This window comes from Artemia franciscana, chromosome 13 (genome assembly GCF_032884065.1).
Source record: "Artemia franciscana chromosome 13, ASM3288406v1, whole genome shotgun sequence".
Lineage (NCBI taxonomy): Eukaryota > Metazoa > Arthropoda > Branchiopoda > Anostraca > Artemiidae > Artemia > Artemia franciscana.
This window is the reverse complement of record NC_088875.1, coordinates 15217982-15237671: the sequence shown is the minus strand read 5'-3', so window position 1 is coordinate 15237671 and position 19690 is coordinate 15217982. Positions and strand designations below refer to the sequence as shown.

General features: G+C 34.6%; 1 protein-coding gene across 1 annotated transcript in view; it reads right to left on the bottom strand.

The window, feature by feature from the left end:
• Window positions 1-19690, bottom strand: part of LOC136034571 (ubiquitin carboxyl-terminal hydrolase 10-like) — a 39972-nt gene extending 20282 nt beyond the window's left edge. Inside the window, exons 1-4 of the mRNA XM_065715814.1 lie at window positions 19540-19690; window positions 12907-13066; window positions 5587-6291; window positions 1877-2188 (exon numbers count right to left, since the gene is read on the bottom strand). Coding sequence (XP_065571886.1) covers window positions 1877-2188; window positions 5587-6291; window positions 12907-13066; window positions 19540-19572 — 1210 coding nt within the window. The 5' untranslated portion in view covers window positions 19573-19690. The remainder of the gene's footprint in view (window positions 1-1876; window positions 2189-5586; window positions 6292-12906; window positions 13067-19539) is intronic.

Genomic DNA, 19690 nt, shown 5'->3' with positions numbered 1-19690 from the left:
TAGTAAATATGGTAAGGCTCTTAGCCAAAGATTGTTCTGGATCTTTTTTCATGGTTAAAAAATTAAAGTAAGTCAAATTTCACGGAGGCTTAAATAACAAACACAAACATATGCTAAACTTACTATCTTTTAAACCCACACAGAAGGTGAGATACTTTTACGACGACATTCTATGGAGCGAATCGTCAAATTCGCTCCAAAAATTTGCATCTAGATGAAAGAGGAATGTATGTATGTTATGTTATGAACAACAAGGGTCCAATTCCTGCCCAATATGTGAATGTTTAAATGAAAGTAGGTTCTTTTCGGTGTTTGATACGAAACATTAACAGATTTAAGAGAAAATATCCTTGGATGTCTGAAATATGTTGAAGAGCCCTTATTTAGTCTGTTTAGGAGTATATATATATATATATATATATATATATATATATATATATATATATATATATATATATATATATATATATATATATATATATGCTAATGCTATAGTCTATAGGCTAAGTTTTTCTCTCTAGTTTGTTTGTGTCGTCGAAAGGTTCAATTGTTTGTTAATATAGTCGACTCTATAACTCGAAATCCTCAATATCTTGAATTATTTTCAATCCCCTTGGAAAAACTACCTCTATAAGTCGAAATTCAGTAAAATGTCGACATTTAACTTTCACTTTACCTCCACAAGTCAAAGTTTACCTCTGTATCTCAAAGTTGTTCCAACGGACCTCTGGTAGTCGAAACCACGGTATACAGGATGCAACGTGTAAACTTCGATGTAAATTACTTTGTTTTAACATATTTTTGTATCAGATTCTGCTAATGTTCAGGTGTCTATTTTCTAACAAACTGAATTTATTATTGACCTTTGAAAGTCAAGTCTTGATATGTCAATTCTCTAATACACTAATTTAAGTTATTCTTAACTTTGTAGTGTCTGTAGGGAGTAAATTTAGCGATTTTGTACCTCTTTAACTGGAATTTTCATTTGGCCTACCTCCATAATTCCTTACCTTTTTAAGTCGAATTTTACATAGAATGTAATAACTCAATAACTCGAACTATACTTAATTCGAATAGAAGATCGTAGTCCCTTGAATTTCGTGTTAGCGAGAGTCGGCAGAAGTTAATATTATTGTGTTTATTGGCATAGCCATGTGGCTTCCTCGGACTAATATCACATCCTACTATATTTAATAATTATTATTGTGTTTATTGGCATAGTCAATTAGTCATATGGCTTCTTTGGGCAAATATCGATATCCTACTATATTTAATAATTATTTTATGTGTATTGGCATAGTCATGTAGCTTCTTTGGACTAATACCATATCCTACTATATTTAATAATTATCATTGTGTTCATTGGCATAGTCATATGGCTTCTTTGGGCTAATGTCGATATCCTACTATATTTAATATTTACTATTGTGCTTATTGGCATAGCCATGTGGCTTCTTTGGACTAATATCATATCCTATTATATTTAATAATTATTATTGTGTTTATTGGCATAGGCATGTGGCTTCTTTGGACTAATATCATTTCTTACTAGATTTAATAATTATTATTGAGTTTATTGGCATGGCCTTGTGGCTTCTTTGGACTAATATCCTATCCTACAAATTTTAACCATTATTATTATATTTATTGGCATAGCCATGAGGCTTCTTTGGACTAATATCATTTCCTATTGTATTTAATTTGTTGAAACACAATTAAAGCAGTAGCAGAAAAAAAAAACTTCGCAACCGAAAAAATCTAGTTACTGCTGTTCCCCAACTAGTCTCTGACACAGGTCTTTAAATTACAATTAAAAGCGAAAAGTAAAAATTCTAAACTATTTCTAGAAGATAGAAAATGAAGACATTGAACTTACTAGCTAACTTGTAAGTATCAGGATCACAGTTAGCTGGCGGAGGCGTCACAGCTGGTGGTGTCTGAACTGGTGGAGGGACCGGTTCAGTTGACACTTTTGAAACAGCTGGTGCTTTGAAGAGACTAGCCCACGACTTCGGTGCGGGCGCAACTGGCTCTGATGGTGTTGGATCAACTTCCACTTCGACAGGGTTGTCATTTCTTTTTCTTGCTGGTGGGAATACCGACGACAAATGTTGCTCTGCTTTCACTTCCTTTACTTCTTCAGTTGCTTCAAAGCCCGTTTCGTTGGAAACTGAAGAACACTTGACTTCTACAAAAGAAAATACGAATAAAAGACTTGCAAAATATCGAAGTTTACAATTAGGCTTTGCGATGGTTTTAAAGCACATTTGTATGTCCCCCCCCCCCCGAAAAAATCCTGCTTTTTAGTTTTTATTGAACAAAACCTTTTTATTAAACTAAAGGAAAAAAGCTTATAAAGCTCCGTTTTTATGGCACTTGGTATTAACCAAGTGACATATAGCAATCGCAAATTCTGTCAGTCTGTCGGTCCTGGTTTTGCTACTTTAGGCACTTCCAGGTAAGCTAGGACGATGAAATTTGGCAGGCGTATCAGGGACCGGACCAGATTAAATTAGAAATAGTCGTTTTCCCGATTTGATCATCTGGGGGGGGGGGAGTGGAGGGCCCGTTAATTCGGAAAAAATAGAAAAAATGAGGTATTTTTAACTTACGAACGGTTGATCCGATCTTAATGAAATTTGATATTTGGAAGGATATCGTGTCCCAGAGCTGTTATTTTAAATCCCAGCCGGATCTGGTGACATTGGGGTGGGGGGGAGTTGGGAGGGGGAAACCTAAAATCTTGGAAAACACTTAGAGTGGAGGGATCAGGATGAAACTTGGTGGGAAAAATAAGCACAAGTCCTAGATACATGATTGACATAACCGGAACAGATCCGCTCTCTTTGGTGTAGTTGGGGGGGGGGGGGGGGTTAATTCTAAAAAATCAGAAAAAATGAGGCATTTTTAACTTACGAACGGGTGATCGGATCTCAATGAAACTTGATATTTAGAAGGATATCGTGTCTCAAAGCTCTTATTTTAAATCCCGACCGGATCTGGTGACATTGGGGGTAGTTTGGGGTGGGGGAACCTAAAATCATGGAAAACGCTTCGATTGGAGAGATCGGTATGAAACTTAGTTGGAAAAATAAGCAGAAGTCTTAGATATGTGATTTACATAATTGGAACGGATCCGCTCTATTGGGGCGGGGGGGGGGCTTAGTTCTGAAAAATTAGAAAAAATGACATATTTTTAACTTACGAAGGAGTGATTGGATCTTCATGAAACTTCATATTTAGAAAGACCTTCTTACTCAGATCTCTTATTTTAAATCTCAACCGGATCCAGCGCCATTGGGGGGGGGGGAATCTTAGAAAATACTTAAAGCGGAGAGATGGATGAAACTGGATGGGAATAATAAAAACCTGTCTAAGATACGTGACTTGACATAACCGGACTGGATCTGCTCTCTTTGGTGGAGTTGGAGTGAGGGGGAGGGGGTAATTTGGAAAAATGAGGTATTTGTAACTTACGAAAGGGTGACCAGATCTTAATGAAATTTGATATTTAGAAAGATCTTGTGCTTTAAAGCTCTAATTTTAAATTCCGACCAGATCCTGTGACATTGAAGGGGAAACCGGAATTCTTGGAAAACGTGAAAATTAGGGTATTTTCATCTTACGAATAGGTGATGGGATCTTAATGAAATTTGATATTTAGAAGGAATTCATGTCTCAGAGCTCTTATTTCAAATCCCGACCAGATCTTTTGACATTGGGGGGAGTTGGAGGGGAAAATCTTGGAAAACACTTGGAGTGGAGAGAAAACACTCTGGATGAAGTTTGGTGGATAGAATAAGCAAATGTCCTTGATACGTGATTGACATAACCGTACCGGATTCGCTCTCTTTGGGGGAGTTGGGGGGAGGGGTTCAGTGATTTGGCGAGTTTGGTGCTTCTGGATATGCTAGGACGATGAAAATTGGTAGGCGTGTCAGGGATCTGCACAAATTGACTTGATAAAGTCGTTTTTCCAGATTCGACCATCCGAGGGGCTAAAGGAGAAGAAAAATTAGAAAAAATTTAGGTATTTATAACTTACGAGTGGGTGATCGGACCTTAATGAATTTTGATATTTAGAAGGACATCGTGACTCAAAGCTCTTATTTTAAATCCTGACCGGCATTAAGCCTCTGATTTTCCTTTTAAATCAATCTATTGATTCTTAGAATTTTGTTAGAGCTCATACCATATGAGCTCTTGGCTCTTAGCTTTTCTTGCCTCGTCACAAGTGCTATATGAGCTCTTAGCTCTTGTTTTTATGGGCAAAAGAAGTATAATAAAATACTAAATGTGGACTACCAAACATTTATCCCATTTTATATGGCTAGGACTTCGGTCATTCTTAACTTTAGAGTAAAGCCACCTTTGTAATAGAAGCTGTGCAAGGTTCCCCCCAGACACAGCATGTTGATGGGTCATTCCTTCCTACTTATCTTTCCTTGAAATGATAAAATATTTTAAAGAATCACATTTTATATATGGAAAACTAAATTACTGAATTACACAAAAATAGAGGTGGGAGGAAGAAAAAAAAAATAAGCACAAATCATAAAAAAATTCGCCGAAGAGCATGAGAAACTGATAAGAAAGGAATACTCAATAACACCCAAGAAAAAACAACTAATGTTATCTAGAATTACCCAGCAGAATTTTAAAGTCATTCGAATGAAATTAATAGTGATATAATTATTAAAAATGGTGTAAAAAAGATTAACTTGCTCATTTTTTTTTTTTTTTACAAAATTTCAACTTGGATACAAAGCTAAGAACGTCAATCAAAACTTAATACTTTAATTGCTTTAATTTTAAGCAATTAAAATAAATTCAATTTGAACCTGGTTTGAATTTCTACTTCAACTGGGTAGTACTACACTGTCAGTGGTCCTAGAAGCTTTTAATTTATATTGAGCCCACGTTAAAGTGCTTAACTTTCTTCTTTTACAAAATTTCTAGTCTCTTTGACGTCAACACTATCAATCTCTAACTGGATTAGAGCAGTAGGCTATGCACAAAAACATTACGAAGAATTGGTCATGCTTTAAGCTTGAGAGGCCGAAAAAATTTCTTTTAGCAAGCAAATTTTAAAGTCTTCAAGCAAGCAGAAAATGCTGAAAATAAGACTATATATGGGACACATAAATAATTATTTTTTGCAAAAAGTAATAGCAGCTGTCAGCATTTGCCCAAGAGCGTAATAAATTATCTCACGAATATTGGTAAGAACAGTCATAAAGCTAAGTGACGGATTTGACAATTTAAAAAGCAGAACAGAGCCAGTTACTAGATGAATTACATAAATAAAACGAAGAATTTTGATATTCACTACAAGGCTAAATAGCCAGAGACTTAGTTATAGAAGGAATTCAAGACAAAAAAATCAAATATCTTTCAGACAATAAAATGAAAAAATCAAATCATTAAGAATTTAAGGATTTTTTTAAAGATAGCCATAAAAATGGAAACTAATGTGATTTACAATCTGACAGTGGGATGCTGGTTTCAACTTAATAAAAGATAAAGAAGCATAGGTTAGTAGTCAGTTTAATTTAATGCAGAAAGCAGGTCATCACAGGGACATACCATTTTTGGCCTCTTCTGCCTCATCAGGAAACCCGTTCGAGAGGCTTGCTGCCTTCAGTTCTTGAGTAGTGGCAATGTTTGTTGCTTCCATGGTGTTATCTTTCTGCGTAATTTCCTTCTCATTGCTATATTTTTCTTTCTCCTTTTCAACATATCTGTGTTCAGCGACTATCTTAACATCTTTTGGCTTGTCTTTTTTATTATATTTTGAAGTGGATGCAGGTTTACCTACTCCTGTTAAAACCGAAGTGGTTGGTGGTGTATAGGGCGTCATTGTCACATAGTATGGTGTCTGAATAATATATGGTGCGCCAGTTACAGATTGCGGTGTTGGGTGATTAGGATGAAATACAGTCTGTGGCACAAAGGCGGGACTAACAAATGGCGGTGGCCCATGAGTATACCCTGGAACTTTCTGTTCTGCCTGAATTTTTTCCTGATCAGTATATGGTCGGACATGAGGCATAACATAGGGTATACTCTGGAGGCTAGGAGATACTGTGTTGACTAATATGTTAGGCATTTGTGGGTAAAATCCAGGAGGCATGACAGGAGTTGCCACACAAGAGACAGGATACTGCGGATGGAAATTGTCTTGAAGAACATTTTCGACTGGAAGTTGCTGATACTCGTGGACTAAAGTACTGCCAGGCGTAATATTGGAGTCTTTCTGATTATCTTCAACTACATTTGGTTCTTCTTGTTCTAGAATACAAGAAACCAAGTGATTCTTAAACTACTATAGGCAAATATCAATAGATGCTATTTACTTGACTGTAATTATGTTTTAAATACTATATTATTAAAAGATGTTCGTTTTAAAAAAGAGTTGTCGGTCAGAAAATTTAAAATTAAAAATTATGTGTGGCTAAAGAAAAGAGCAAAAAACAAAAACAATAAGAAGTGATAACATAACAAGCCTAAGGCTAAGTTTTATTGAAAAACATAGCACACTGGGAGTTATTTTTGTTCCTGGACTAAAATATTTTCAGTCTAAGAATTAGAACATTTCTGGTTATCTATCATTGTATTTGGTTCATCTTGCTCTATAAAAAAAAAAAAAAAAAAAAAAAAAAAAAAAAAAAAAAAAAAAAAAAAAAAAAAAAAAAAAAAAACAGCAAGAGATTTTAAACTGACACCAGTGAGTATCAAGCAATACTATGTTACTAGGTGAAGACCAATTATGCTCCAAATACCTAATTTTAGGTTTCATGAAACAAATATTCCCAATAAAGAATTTAGGTGTGCTTAAATACATACAAAAATAGCAAGCAGTAACAATGCAACAAGCTTTTAGCTTTTGAAATAAAAAAATATCAATACTGTTTAGGTAAACAAGAGCAAGATCACATTTCAACCATGAGTGCAAAAATATATTTCAAAACATATGTAACCTCACCTAAGTTAATAGTTCCATATTATAGTAGAAAATGTAGAGAAACTTGTAAAATATTGTCTACCAAAAATAAATGATCAACACTTAACCCCTTGCTATTTCTTTTTACAATTCTTCAAAACCATTACTGAACTGGCAAGATATTTGTTTATGAATTGACTAATATTATGTTGGTTCATGGATAGGCTAAGACGATGTTATTAATATGGAAATTCTTGTTATGTTCCTGTGTTAATATGTTCTCTCTGAAACAGGTGAATTTACGACAAGCCTCCAATTATAATATGCACCAAAGCACACAAGACTTGTATCATTGGATTCATTAGTCTCAGATCTATCCATTCACCAAAACAGATACTATCAACACTTTTTTCAGAGACAATATTAGGGGGAGGGCTTGCCCCCGGGGGCAAAATTTCAAATAAATAATCTAACGGCTATAATCATTATGTACTTTTCGATTTCTTTTATTAAAATAATGTAGAGGGCGCAGTTAATTATGTTCGGTAGCGTCAAACATAACATAAGCATCAAAGGGGTAGTATTTTCAAGCTAAGCGAGGCCCCATTAGTAGCTACGTCGTCTAAACACACAAATGGGTTCAAGGCAAATTTAATGGTATTCACACCCCTTCAACAAAAATTCAAGGTTTAGTGACTTTTTCTATAATTTTTTAGATTCTTCATACAAATTGTCTTTTCTGCATTTTTAAATCTTGAGCTTAAATGTATTCATCTCCCTTATGTTCGCATTCCCCAAACAAAACTTCAAGGTTTAGCGACCTTTCTTATGTTTATTGTTTATTTCTTAATTTTTCTTTATTTCTTTTTCCTTATATAAAGCTGGAGCCTTTACTAGTATTGCACATTAATATAAATGAGATTGTCTGTGTTTATCCTTGTTTAAATCAACAATTTAGACGACTAATGGACAGATCTGTTATAATAATAATAAAAAAAGAAAAGAAAAAAACGTTACTGGTGCTTCTATTGTAGCAGTTTGTTGTGCTTGTCATGTCTAACATTCCCTCAATTTGGGACCAAAACAATCAAAATTAAAATTTTAATTAGACATTCGAATTACTTGGACGCCCTCCCTATTTGAAAATACCTCAAACCAATAGTAAATGATATATACAACAGGCACTTGTCATTATTAGTTTTCAACTTAACAAGATTGGTATGTGATGAGTAAAGAAGACTCGGCCAAAAAATAGGGGGGGGGGGGAGCAAATGATATTCGAAGATAATTTGAAACACATACATACATAGTATGCCACTTGTGAGAGCACAACTAAAATGCGCTTTTACACCACTATTTTTCAACTTTTTTGAGGAAACGCGTCACTTTGACCAATCAAAAGGGTACCTCTTAAGCACTAATAAATTCCCAAGGGCTTCCAAGCACATGCTGCTTAGGTATCATATTTTCCCTCTTGAAACAACATTTTGACTAACTTAAAATCAAAGAATTGTAGTAGGCAAAAGATGGATGTTAGAACAAACATGGCACCATATATGACCTTAATAGCATAAAAAAAAAAAAATGAAAACGATGAAATAATGAATTAAATTTAAAGATAAAAACTGGTTATTAGGCTTGAAGCAAACTAAAAAACTAGAATTGGAACGAAATCTGGTTTCTAATTACAATTTTAGCAATGAAGGATGAAAGAGGCATTTTTCCAGCATACTGGGGATTGTCATCAGTTGAGCAGTTGAGACAATGATATATGATTATGTAAAATGATAGTACTTACATACAACAATCGAATGAATGTAATGTAGAAAAAAAAAATCTTGGTAGGACAATATTTTTGGTGGGACACATTAACAAAAGCGATTAGAATGGCAAAGCATGTAAAAAAGTATTTCTGTAAAATAATAATTTGACAGAATTAAGGGCATACTGCACAGTTATGAACAATTGAATAAAATACTGCCGAAAACTCAATATTATACAAGAGTCAAGCTTGATATGAATAAGATAGTATCTGCAGAAATATACACGTCAGAAGAAATACCATGCGATTCTTAATTCTCTAGGTACGTCATCTGTGACATACCAGCTACAAGAAACCCTTCCTTCGAATATCGTTCTTGTTAAAAAATGCTAGCATGGTACATGCACTGCAACAGATGGAGACCCACTCTACTTAAAGCATTTGGTTGACCAAATAAATCCAATTCCCAGGCTCTGTCATTCAGATCTTGGGCGACTTTAATGACTTGATGGCAAGCTGGATGTTAAGTTTGCTTTCACTTACGCAAGTTGTCTAAGTCCCAACACGTCAAGAGGAAGTTCTAGACCTTATCTTTGCAAATATTGAGAAATACTATAATCCTCCCTACACTCTCCCTACAATTGGCGTGAGAAAACATTTGACTCTAACATGGAAGAGCAGACAACCCACAGACAGTTCTCAGCCAATGGTTAAGTCCCCACATACATTCAGGAATAATTCCACATTTTACCACAAGCACCTCAATAGGAAAAACCGGATGAATTCTTTGATTTGAAAAATGACAATAGTATGATGCAAGAGGTCACTGCTTAGCTTTTCCATGAATATAAAGTAATTTTTTCTGCTAGGACAATCCTATTCAAGTCAAAAAATAAGCCATGGATCGCAAACGGTATTAAGGATCTCATTAAATCGACAAATGAGCTTTATGAATCAGGATATCCATAATAGGTTGAAAAAATGCTCAATATCATGTGCCTTAAAATAAAGAAATATGAAAAGGAATTTCGTGCTCAAGTGGTTAACAAGCCCTAAAAGCCTGACTCTTTTACATTTCATCAAAAGGTCCCAAAGATTACGGGACAAACTCAAAAGCAGCTGACAATCTATGGCATTGATAGTGAACCTCTAAGTACTGATCAAATCAACTAAGATTTTTCCAACATATGTCATCCATATTCATCTCTAGATGGGCTACCTGAAACAAGACCCATCAAACAAATTTTGATCATTCACACCCACGAAGTATGGAAGATGCTCAAACATCTTGGCAGCAGGAAGAGTAATTAGTCCCTAGAAACTCCTATTGAGTTGACAGCTGATTGCTCGGAGGAGCTTGGTCCTATTTTGGCTGACTGTTTCAATTAATGTCTGATACACAGTACTTTCCTGGACAACTTCAAGAAAGCTTATACAATTCTGATTACTAAAGTGAGAAAGAAAAGTCCCCATGCCCCATGATTTGCACCTGAATTCAAAAACCCCATGCCTTTCCAAAGAGTTTGAGGGTTTTATTCTCAAATATCTACTTAAGGAAATTGAAGCTAATTTAAATCCCTGGCGATTGGGTTCCAGGCCTGAACAAAATACTATCTACTATCTTCTATGTCTTCTTGACAATCTGATATAACATCTCGAGAAAGAAGAGACATAAGCAGAAATCCTACTCAGCAACATAATGAAGGCTTTTGACAGCATCCAACACCTGATAGCTATTAACCAAGCGAAAGGAATTGATGCTTGGCAGGTTATTATGAGAACAGTTATAACTTTCCTCCAAAATTGGAACCAAAATATTCATTCATGTAAAACAAAATATCCAAATTCCAAGAAATATGGCATGGAGTTTCTCAGGGGACATAACTAGGACCTCTTATCTTTTTCATTATTTTCAACCCTATTTTAGAGCAAATACAAAGTTGCAACAAGGTTTCTGATGACCTACCAGACATATTACTTTGCATATCAGCAAGCTTCTCGTTTTCCTAGCTAAAGCATGGTCTTGCAGTTGTTAGTGAAATAAAGAGCTAACTCTATGAGCTACCTTCTTAAAACCCAAAATTCCATATGAAGAAAACATGAGACTTACAACTAAAGATAAAATAAAAATCCTTGGAGTATTTTTTAAAAGCATCCTGAAATGGGATTCACAAATATGAGAATATCATCCAAAAAATCCCCTAGGCCTAAAAGCAGTTGTATGCCTCACTTGCTTTCAATATCCAAATTTTCAGTATGTGCAGTCTATGCTGTCTGACCACAAACCAAGCATGTTTGTCCCGTTTGGCACCCAGATATAACTGATGTTCAAACAGAAATCACTTGAAAAGATACAGAAACAAGTGTGCCAAATAATGTTTGGGGCACCTTACACACCCCATAAGAACAGCCTGCAGACACTGAGGCTTTAAAGCTATCTGACAGGCCATCTTATTATGTGTTTTGGAAAAAAAATAACTCTGATGTCCACTGAAAAATTTTACCAGATTTACAAGAACCAAAAACCTTCTTGAAAATACTGTGTAAATTTTTGATAATCCATTTCAATATTTATTTCATTTTACTGTGTCTTGTATTTTCTTGTCACATGACGTCCTCTGCTAGATGTGTAATATCATGGCAATAAAGAAAATTTATTGCTTATCAATTCTGATTGCATGCCAATTGAGGTGGGTGCACTTCAAGACAGAAAAAAGATGTACAAGGCCCTGATATACCATTTCATTTTACTTTGGGACATGGGGACACAAAGCCAAAGGTTTTTCTAGAGAGAGCAACTTAGACTTATTAAAATATTATTTTATCCGGTTTTCAGATACACTTTTAAATGTGGAGCCCCCTTCTTGCAACACCTTACCTTAATCCATCTGAGAGCTTTACAGTCTTCCAAACCTGTAGTGTTCTTGAATTTATTCAGATAAATAACAGTTATTTATTTATTTATTATTATCATCAAAAACGGTAAGTACACAAAGCTTGTTGTTAAAAATATAAAGGCATGAACAAGGACATTGAAAAAAAATCATGAGGAATATTCTATATCTCTAAAAAAAGGTTATGACATCAACTCTATAAAGTTGAAAGTATCAATAAATATGGATATCAATTGGAAGCTTTGGCACACTTTCTGGGCTCAATCTTAAGAACACTTGTTACTTCTCTTCCATCAAACCCTTACTTGAATAAAATTATTTACTAAAATAAAACTACATTTTGTAGTTGTTTTGATCAATTTTCCCTCTCTCCTCAAGTTACTAAAATGTACTTAATTTGATGACCAGTGAATTCAAACCATTAGTTGCCTTGAGAACATCTGTTCCTTGACTATTGAGAACATCTATTCCTTGAACCTGTTTGTCTCCCTTTTCTTTTCAGTTCCAGTTAAAAAAAAAAAAAAAAAAAAAAAAAAAAAAAAAAAAAAAAAAAAAAAAAAAAAAAAAACCTATAGAGAGGTATATAGACTATCATCAAGTCCTTTCACCTCTTTGACTCCTTCATCAGAAAAACTGGCCACTTGAGGCACTATTATCCTCCAGTCAACAAACAACGAATGCACACTATTATATACATTAATATATTGTTATTGATTGTGGGAACTGTGGGTACCTGAGTTGCCTGTCCCCAGCAGTTTAAAGCCATTCCTTCTTATATATAAGTTTTCAAACATTTTTTTTTATGTATACTTTTCCCTGTATGTGTCTTACAAGGCCTTACACATAGCAATTACTTGTCGAGGTTTTATATATACTACAATTTATACATTGAATTACTCTGATTGGCCATGCCCAAATTCTAGAGTTAACTATACCCATACATATATTTGAGCAGACAGGAAGAAAACAGAAGAGTACAGGAAATATAGATTGACAGAAAAATCTGTCTTTAGAATACCAACACAAAAAAGAGAAAATAGTCTTATGGGCTAGAGTACCATCACAGGCAAAAATTTCAGATCATTAATTGTGTTTGGGTTCCCTCACTTTAAGTTGGAAAATTACTGGGTAGAATAGTAAAATAAATTGTTGTATGACATTTTTTAAGCAGAATATTTTAAAATGACAAATTCTTCATCTGTGTAAACAGTGAGGAGGATATTCATAATTTAAGGAGTAAACACTACTTAATAGATAAGTAGAAAAAATAAAAAGCATATACTGTTCTCTATTATTAATAATTCTACCTTCATAATCCTGTTGTGTCTCTTGCTTGTCCTTTTCTTTCCATTTATACTGATCCTGAAGAAAAAAAACAGGTCTATCCCTTGAATTGTCCTTTAATACATTCTTTATTCTATTGGCCTCTTCATCTGGGATGTTAGTCAAGTCCAAGAACTGGAACCCCTGAAAAATAAATTTTTACAACTCATTGCAGTACCAATACACCTGAGGTCAGCACAGCCACACATGCTCCTCCACCACCCCAACATATCAAAAGCTGCACTTTTGCTCCTGTTCCCAAGAAGTTCAGTCCATGTAGGGCCAAAAAGATAATTCATGTCATCTGTGAACCTTTACCCCCCCCCCCCAGATATTGAACAATACATTTTTGCTCCTTCCACTCCCATTTCTGTGAATTAATACCACTGATGCTGAATTTTGTAACCATGCAGTTTATGTCCTATTCTAAACTAAACACTGTATGAAACCTTCATTATAAACATATTGAATACACATAAAGTGTTTACTTCACAGCATGAACTAAAAAAAAGTATAAAACCAGTTCTTGCTTCATTATCTTCATAGAATTTATGTTTCAGACTTTCAATTTACTTCCTCTATAATAGACTCCCAGGATAAGCTCTAGATTCTACTCTAAATTTTCTGATTTTGTTGGGGTTCTCTTTGATTTTATTGCATACCCACAAGTAAAACAATCAAATTTTGGAATTAGAACTTAAACAAGAAGCATGCCAGCTCTAAAATTGTGATGCTGGACTTCTACAAGAGGTTTATACATTCCAAGAAAGAACTTCTCTAGAAGTGTTTAAAGGCTGCAGCAAGATAAGTCTGGCAAAGCTGGAAACCATTCAGAGCATGGCAATAAATTTGGCACTGGGTCTACAGCAAGAGCCAACTTTAAGGGTCTACTGGGTCTGCATTTAAAGGCTGCAGCAAGATAAGTCTGGCAAAGCTGGAAACCATTCAGAACATGGCAATAAATTTGGCACTGGGTCTACAGTAAGAGCCAACTATAAGGGTCTACTGGGTCTGCATTTAAAGGCTGCAGCAAGATAAGTCTGGCAAAGCTGGAAACCATTCAGAACATGGCAATAAATTTGGCATTGGGTCTACAGCAAGAGCCAACTTTAAGGGTGTACTGGGTCTACATTTAAAGGCTACAGCAAGATAAGTCTGGCAAAGCTGGAAACCATTGGCACTGGGTCTCCCAAATCATATGCCAAGGTATAAATTAGAGTTCTCTCTGGAATGCCTAGAATATAAGACAGAAGAAATATGTTAATTATTTTTGAAATAACTTTTGCCTCTAGTCCTTACAAAACAGATATTCAAGTTAGGTCTTGTATACTCTTTAAAGATCTAGTTTTGATATGGAAAGATGAGATCATTCAATTCCAACATTTTCAAGATCTACCCACATGTAAGTTTGAACCAGTTGAAACTTGCTTAGAGTTTATTCCATGCAAAAGCTATAAAGTTATCTTCCAAAAGTTATCAAGTTATCTTCCTAGTCAAGTGCAAGGTATTTTCAAGTAAAAAATGACAGCCTCCTTCAGGAATTTCTTGCAAATATTTACGCAGATGGGTCACCAAAAAGAAGCAAATCCTGAACACAAACTTAATGAATCCACTATGCTTCCAAATGACACATCCATCCTTACAGCTGAGCTAAAGGCTATAATTGAAGCTCTAAATATTAATAAAAAAACCCATAAATCTATGCAGGTAATCATGCCCACAGACTCTGAGTCTGCATTAGCCAGTTCCACTGGTCAGTCAAATACTCCAATATAGAGTCTACAGAAAATAATATAGAGCATTTGAGAAAGAAACATCAAGCTTTTTTTCCATCATGTGACAAGTCACATAAATAACAGTTCAAATAGGGATAAATCTTTTTATTAGACAGAAAAAACAAGAACTAAATTCTGGATATTTTGCTCACATATACAGCAACCACCATTAGCAGATACTCTGCTGATGATTTTCACCATATATGTGATTGAAATATCCAAAAAAAACTTGTCATTGTTTTCCACTGTCTAATGAAAGGATTTATCCCTGTTTGAGCTGTTATTTGTGCATCATGGAAAGGAAACATGGTTTTGAAACCTGTTCCAGGTCACCAAGGAATTAAATGCAAAAAGATAGCCAATTCATTTGACTTGCAAACAAAACAGCTGACATCTACATAGACCCAACACTAAAATCAAAAACTCTGTGCAACCCAATTTGGATCCACCATAACTGATACTCATTTTCCTATCACATGAAGAATTTGTCCTATACTTCAGAATTCAAAGTGATACATTGGTCCTAAAAAAAGAAGTTTACTTGGCATAAGCAAACCAATCCATGCTGCTCCAGAATCCTTGAACCAATTTAATTTTTGAATGTCAATTCATCCAACAAGATGTAATTAATATTAGGAAAATATTCAGTAAGGCAAATCTCCAGCCTGACATCAATGTGCTGCTGCTCTCAAGCCTGCCAGCTGGCACTGAAAGACAACTGTAAAGAAGTATCTTCAATTTCCTGCCACATAATAATATTTGCAAGCAAGACAGATAATAGCAAGACTCCAGATCCATCATTGCCTGCAGATAGAAAATTACCATGAAGGCAAAAGGAGACCAAAGTGGACTCAGGAATTCTGTCATTTCAAAAAGAAGAAGAAGCAACTATAAAGGAAATCCAATTACAGCATTTTCTAAAAATAATGAAATAAAATAATTGTTGACAGTATTGTTAACCAGAACTAAATTCTATTAGCACCAGTGAAAGTGTACCACCATAATATGGTTATTACCTACAATAGTAACAACTAGCAATCAAGATAAATCTACAGCTGCTGTGATAGAGGTGATCAGGTTCATCAGCAGCATTATACAAATTTCACAATGTTTTTTTTTTCCTCAGTTTATTTTTCACACATCAATATTAGGGATACTTGCTAGTTTTCTTGATAAAGAAGTTGTGTAAATCCATATCAAAATTGGAAAAAAAGTTTTTCCTCAATTCTGTGTTTCCTCTTTTCCAAAAATACTTATGTGAGTGACTTATTGTGTTAGCAGTCCTGTCCTGCTGGAAAGCAATTCTCTAAATTTCAGTAGCTTATAAATTAATATCAGTTGAAGTTCTCAAAACAAGACTCTAATGAGAATGGAAAGTCAAACATTTTAACTATAAATAAGACCACCCAGCCATTGTCTTATAATTAGCACTATTTTGCAAGCCCAAGCTAACAAAAAGTCCATTAGCAAAGTCTCCCAGGTGACTAAATGTCATAGAAAGATGTTGAGAAGATTATGGTTGGATGTTAAAAGTTGAGCTTCACATCCCTTTCATCAGTAAGCTTGTCAACCAAAGAAAGTGACATCTCAGGGAACTCCCAAAGTACCCAATTACTCAAATGATTATTCCTTTTAACTGATTTTTAGCTTTTTTTCTGAGATGATATACTAAAACATTTTCAGGGACCATTCTTTCCTAAAATCTGAAAAAATTCTGCTCCACTTAATGAAAAAACAATTACACTTTTTGAAGATAAAAGTTTCATTAATTGAACATTTCTATCTCTGGCATAAAATGGGGAAGCTGAGGTTTTTTTTAATTTTGGGGAAAGTAGGTATTAGCTTTAAGTCTTCTGAATACTTATATGGATCTCTTATCCAAGCTTTGTAAGTTATACCAAGGCTGTCCTGTTGGTAGCTCAAAGGACACTTTTCCACTCAAACCTCCATGACTTAATTCTTGACTTGGATGCAAAAGAATAAGGTCACCATTTTCTCATGCATACTATTTTAGCCTACTATTTTAGGTCAAATTCTACTAAAGGGAAAATGTTCACATTTGAACAGTTTTGTTACAGTGATAGGCAACCAAACAGGCATACTTAATGTTAATTTCTTAATAATGAAGTTTAGTGGCATCCCTATTGGTTTTAAAATACATTTTAGGTATTTTTATTGAAAAAACCTTTATTTGGTATTTTGTTGAGTTTTTTTTATAAAAAAAAAGAGAAGTTTGTCCCTGTTGGTGTTTAAAAATGCATTCCCCCCTAAATCTTATTAATTGTTACCACTGTTTAGGTATGAAAGATAATCTATTCTTCATAAATTCTTACTGGGGGCAACTCTGAAAATCATTTCACATGTCTGGTTGGCTTTAGAGGCAGCTGTACTTGCATGGCAGTCATACTTAAGCGCTTTATCTATAAAACCAAAAATCTCTCTTTGCATCCCTTACAAGAAGAGAAATTCATCATCTTCATTTAAGGTCATATAATATAGCTGCATTTGAATCTCTATTTTTTATTCAATTACAATGCATTTTTGGATATTGAACTGCAAACATGAGAATTCTGCCAAAATAGTAGGCATATCAATGTCAAACTAAAGGAAAGAGTAACTGGAAGCAGAAATAGTCTTATGTTTAAAAGCAAAGACTCACATTATTCTGGACAATTCTTAGTACACTTTGTACAAAAACGATGCAAAGTGCTGGCCCTAGACTGTTTCTAATAGAACTCTAGTCCTACTTTGACTAAGAGTGATATACTACTAACAACTCACTGCAGCACCAAGCCACCTGAGACCAACACAGCTATGCATGCTCCTCCTACTCCATCTGACAATCTGTCATTCTTCATCTACAGAAAATGCCCTAGCAATCTCAAACATTCTTTCATTATAGCCCTAGAAAGCATGATTGAACCATATTTTTTGTACAGCCTACTGTTTGAAATATGGTTAGTCAAAGCCAGGTACTCAGAACAATCTGTGTAGCATCCTGCCAAACTTGCTTGCTTATTAGTTTACTGCTGCTTTTCTTATGTGCTTATATTGATGTAGCATCCTGCAAAGTTCACTTGCTTATTAGTTTAGTGTTGCTTTTGTTATGTTCTTATATTGTTATTAAATAAATAAAAAAAATTTTTTTAGCTGAAAGTAAGGAGCAACATTAAAACTTAAAATGAACAGAAATTACTCCAAATATGAAATGGGTTGTCCCCTCTGTAATCCCTTGCTCTTTATGCTAAAGTTTGACTCTTTACCACAATTCTACTTTTTAAAACAATTAAAAGCTTTATATTATTTTCACCATTCTTTTTATAAACCTTCACTTGCTTTTTTTCCTGACACAAAAATTGTAGACTAACTGTATGACCTCAAAGTAGGCCTATTTTATTGTGCAAATTATTCTAAATGAACTGAGCCTAGTCACAAAGACAATTTTTAGACCAAGCCAAATGTTAAAAAATACTCCCTGATCTAATCTATACAACACACCTTAATCATAGAAAAGTGCTGTGAAGAAGACTAACAGTGTTTAAATAGCATACACTATGTTTAAGGGTAAAAGTAAAATTCTAGTTTAGCTACCTTTAGCTTTCTTAAAAATAGGTTAGTTAGGAAAATAAAACTGTCAGGGATGACTCTATAAACCAAACTATGTCCCAGGAAGGTATTTTGAGGTACCCTACCTACCTCTACACTTCTCTCTCTAGAGGGCAATGACCTTTAAAATCTTAGTGTTATGAAGCTGAAACCTTGCAAAACAGACCTTCTGCTTAAACGCAGGGTACTTGGGAAATATTCAGAACATACTCAATAAGTGAAGTTAGGTTCTTTAGTGAAACAAACCATGATGCAAAAATCTGGTTTCATAGCCACAAAGACAAGACTCAATTTAGTTTGCTATGTGTAGTGATAGAAGATAGTGTCTGAACATGGATTTTGAAATGAAGATTTAGGATTTGCCAAGGACTGAAAAATGACATTACTGCATTCTGGGTACATAATTCTAAGTTGTAATTTTGTAATTTTCCTAATAAAGTATTATATTTTGTTTTATTTCATTAGCTTTATGAAAAGTTTGGGCTATATATTTGTACATTAGGGGGGGGGGGGTGCATTATACAAAATACCTAATTTAACCTAACCTAACCATCTCTATATGTAAAATATTTAATTAAAAATGTACCTGCATTGTAGTTTGTTTCACAGAAGAACCTAACTTTACTTATCAAGTGGGTTCTGAATAATACACAAGTAGCCTACCAAAAGCAGTACTAGAAAATTACTAGCAGGCCTACTACTACTAGTAAGGGGCAGGGGGAGGCACCAGCTCCCCCCCCTGGCTGAATGATGCAGCCTCATATTTTTGCTATGAGATTTATATTATATGGCAATGGAAGTACTGATTAGACTAAATAACCCTCCCCTCAAATTCTGCTTATGAGCTAGCTGGGACACACTACAGGCTTGTCTGTAGATCTAATCCTAAAAGCTTCATTTTTTGTAACCTAACCCCTTACCATGATGGCAAGAATTAACGTTTCTAGAATTTTACTTTTATAAACAGTGGCAATACCCTAGAACATCTGACCCAGAGTCTAGCTATTCCATATGGTTTTGAAGGACTAATAGATGCATCATCAAGTGGTGAGATGGCATTACAAAATAAAATGGTCTTTATGAATATAATAAAGTGAAGAAGCTAAAGAACTTGATGGGAAAACAGACTGTTTGCCTTGGCCAAAAATAGCCTATACGCCTTGCACCATTGGAAACATTCATTTCTCAGCAGAAGGCCTACGAAATTCTAAACTTGAACAATAAATTATAGGTTACCAAATTCATGTCTTTGGTGATGGAATCAGTCATTCCTGGCCTTATGTAATCTGTCCATCAATGATTAATTTTTTTTCGAAATTAACTCAGTGTTCAATGCTGCCGGTATTGATGAAAATGTATCACAACAAAGATGAAAACGATGAAAGAT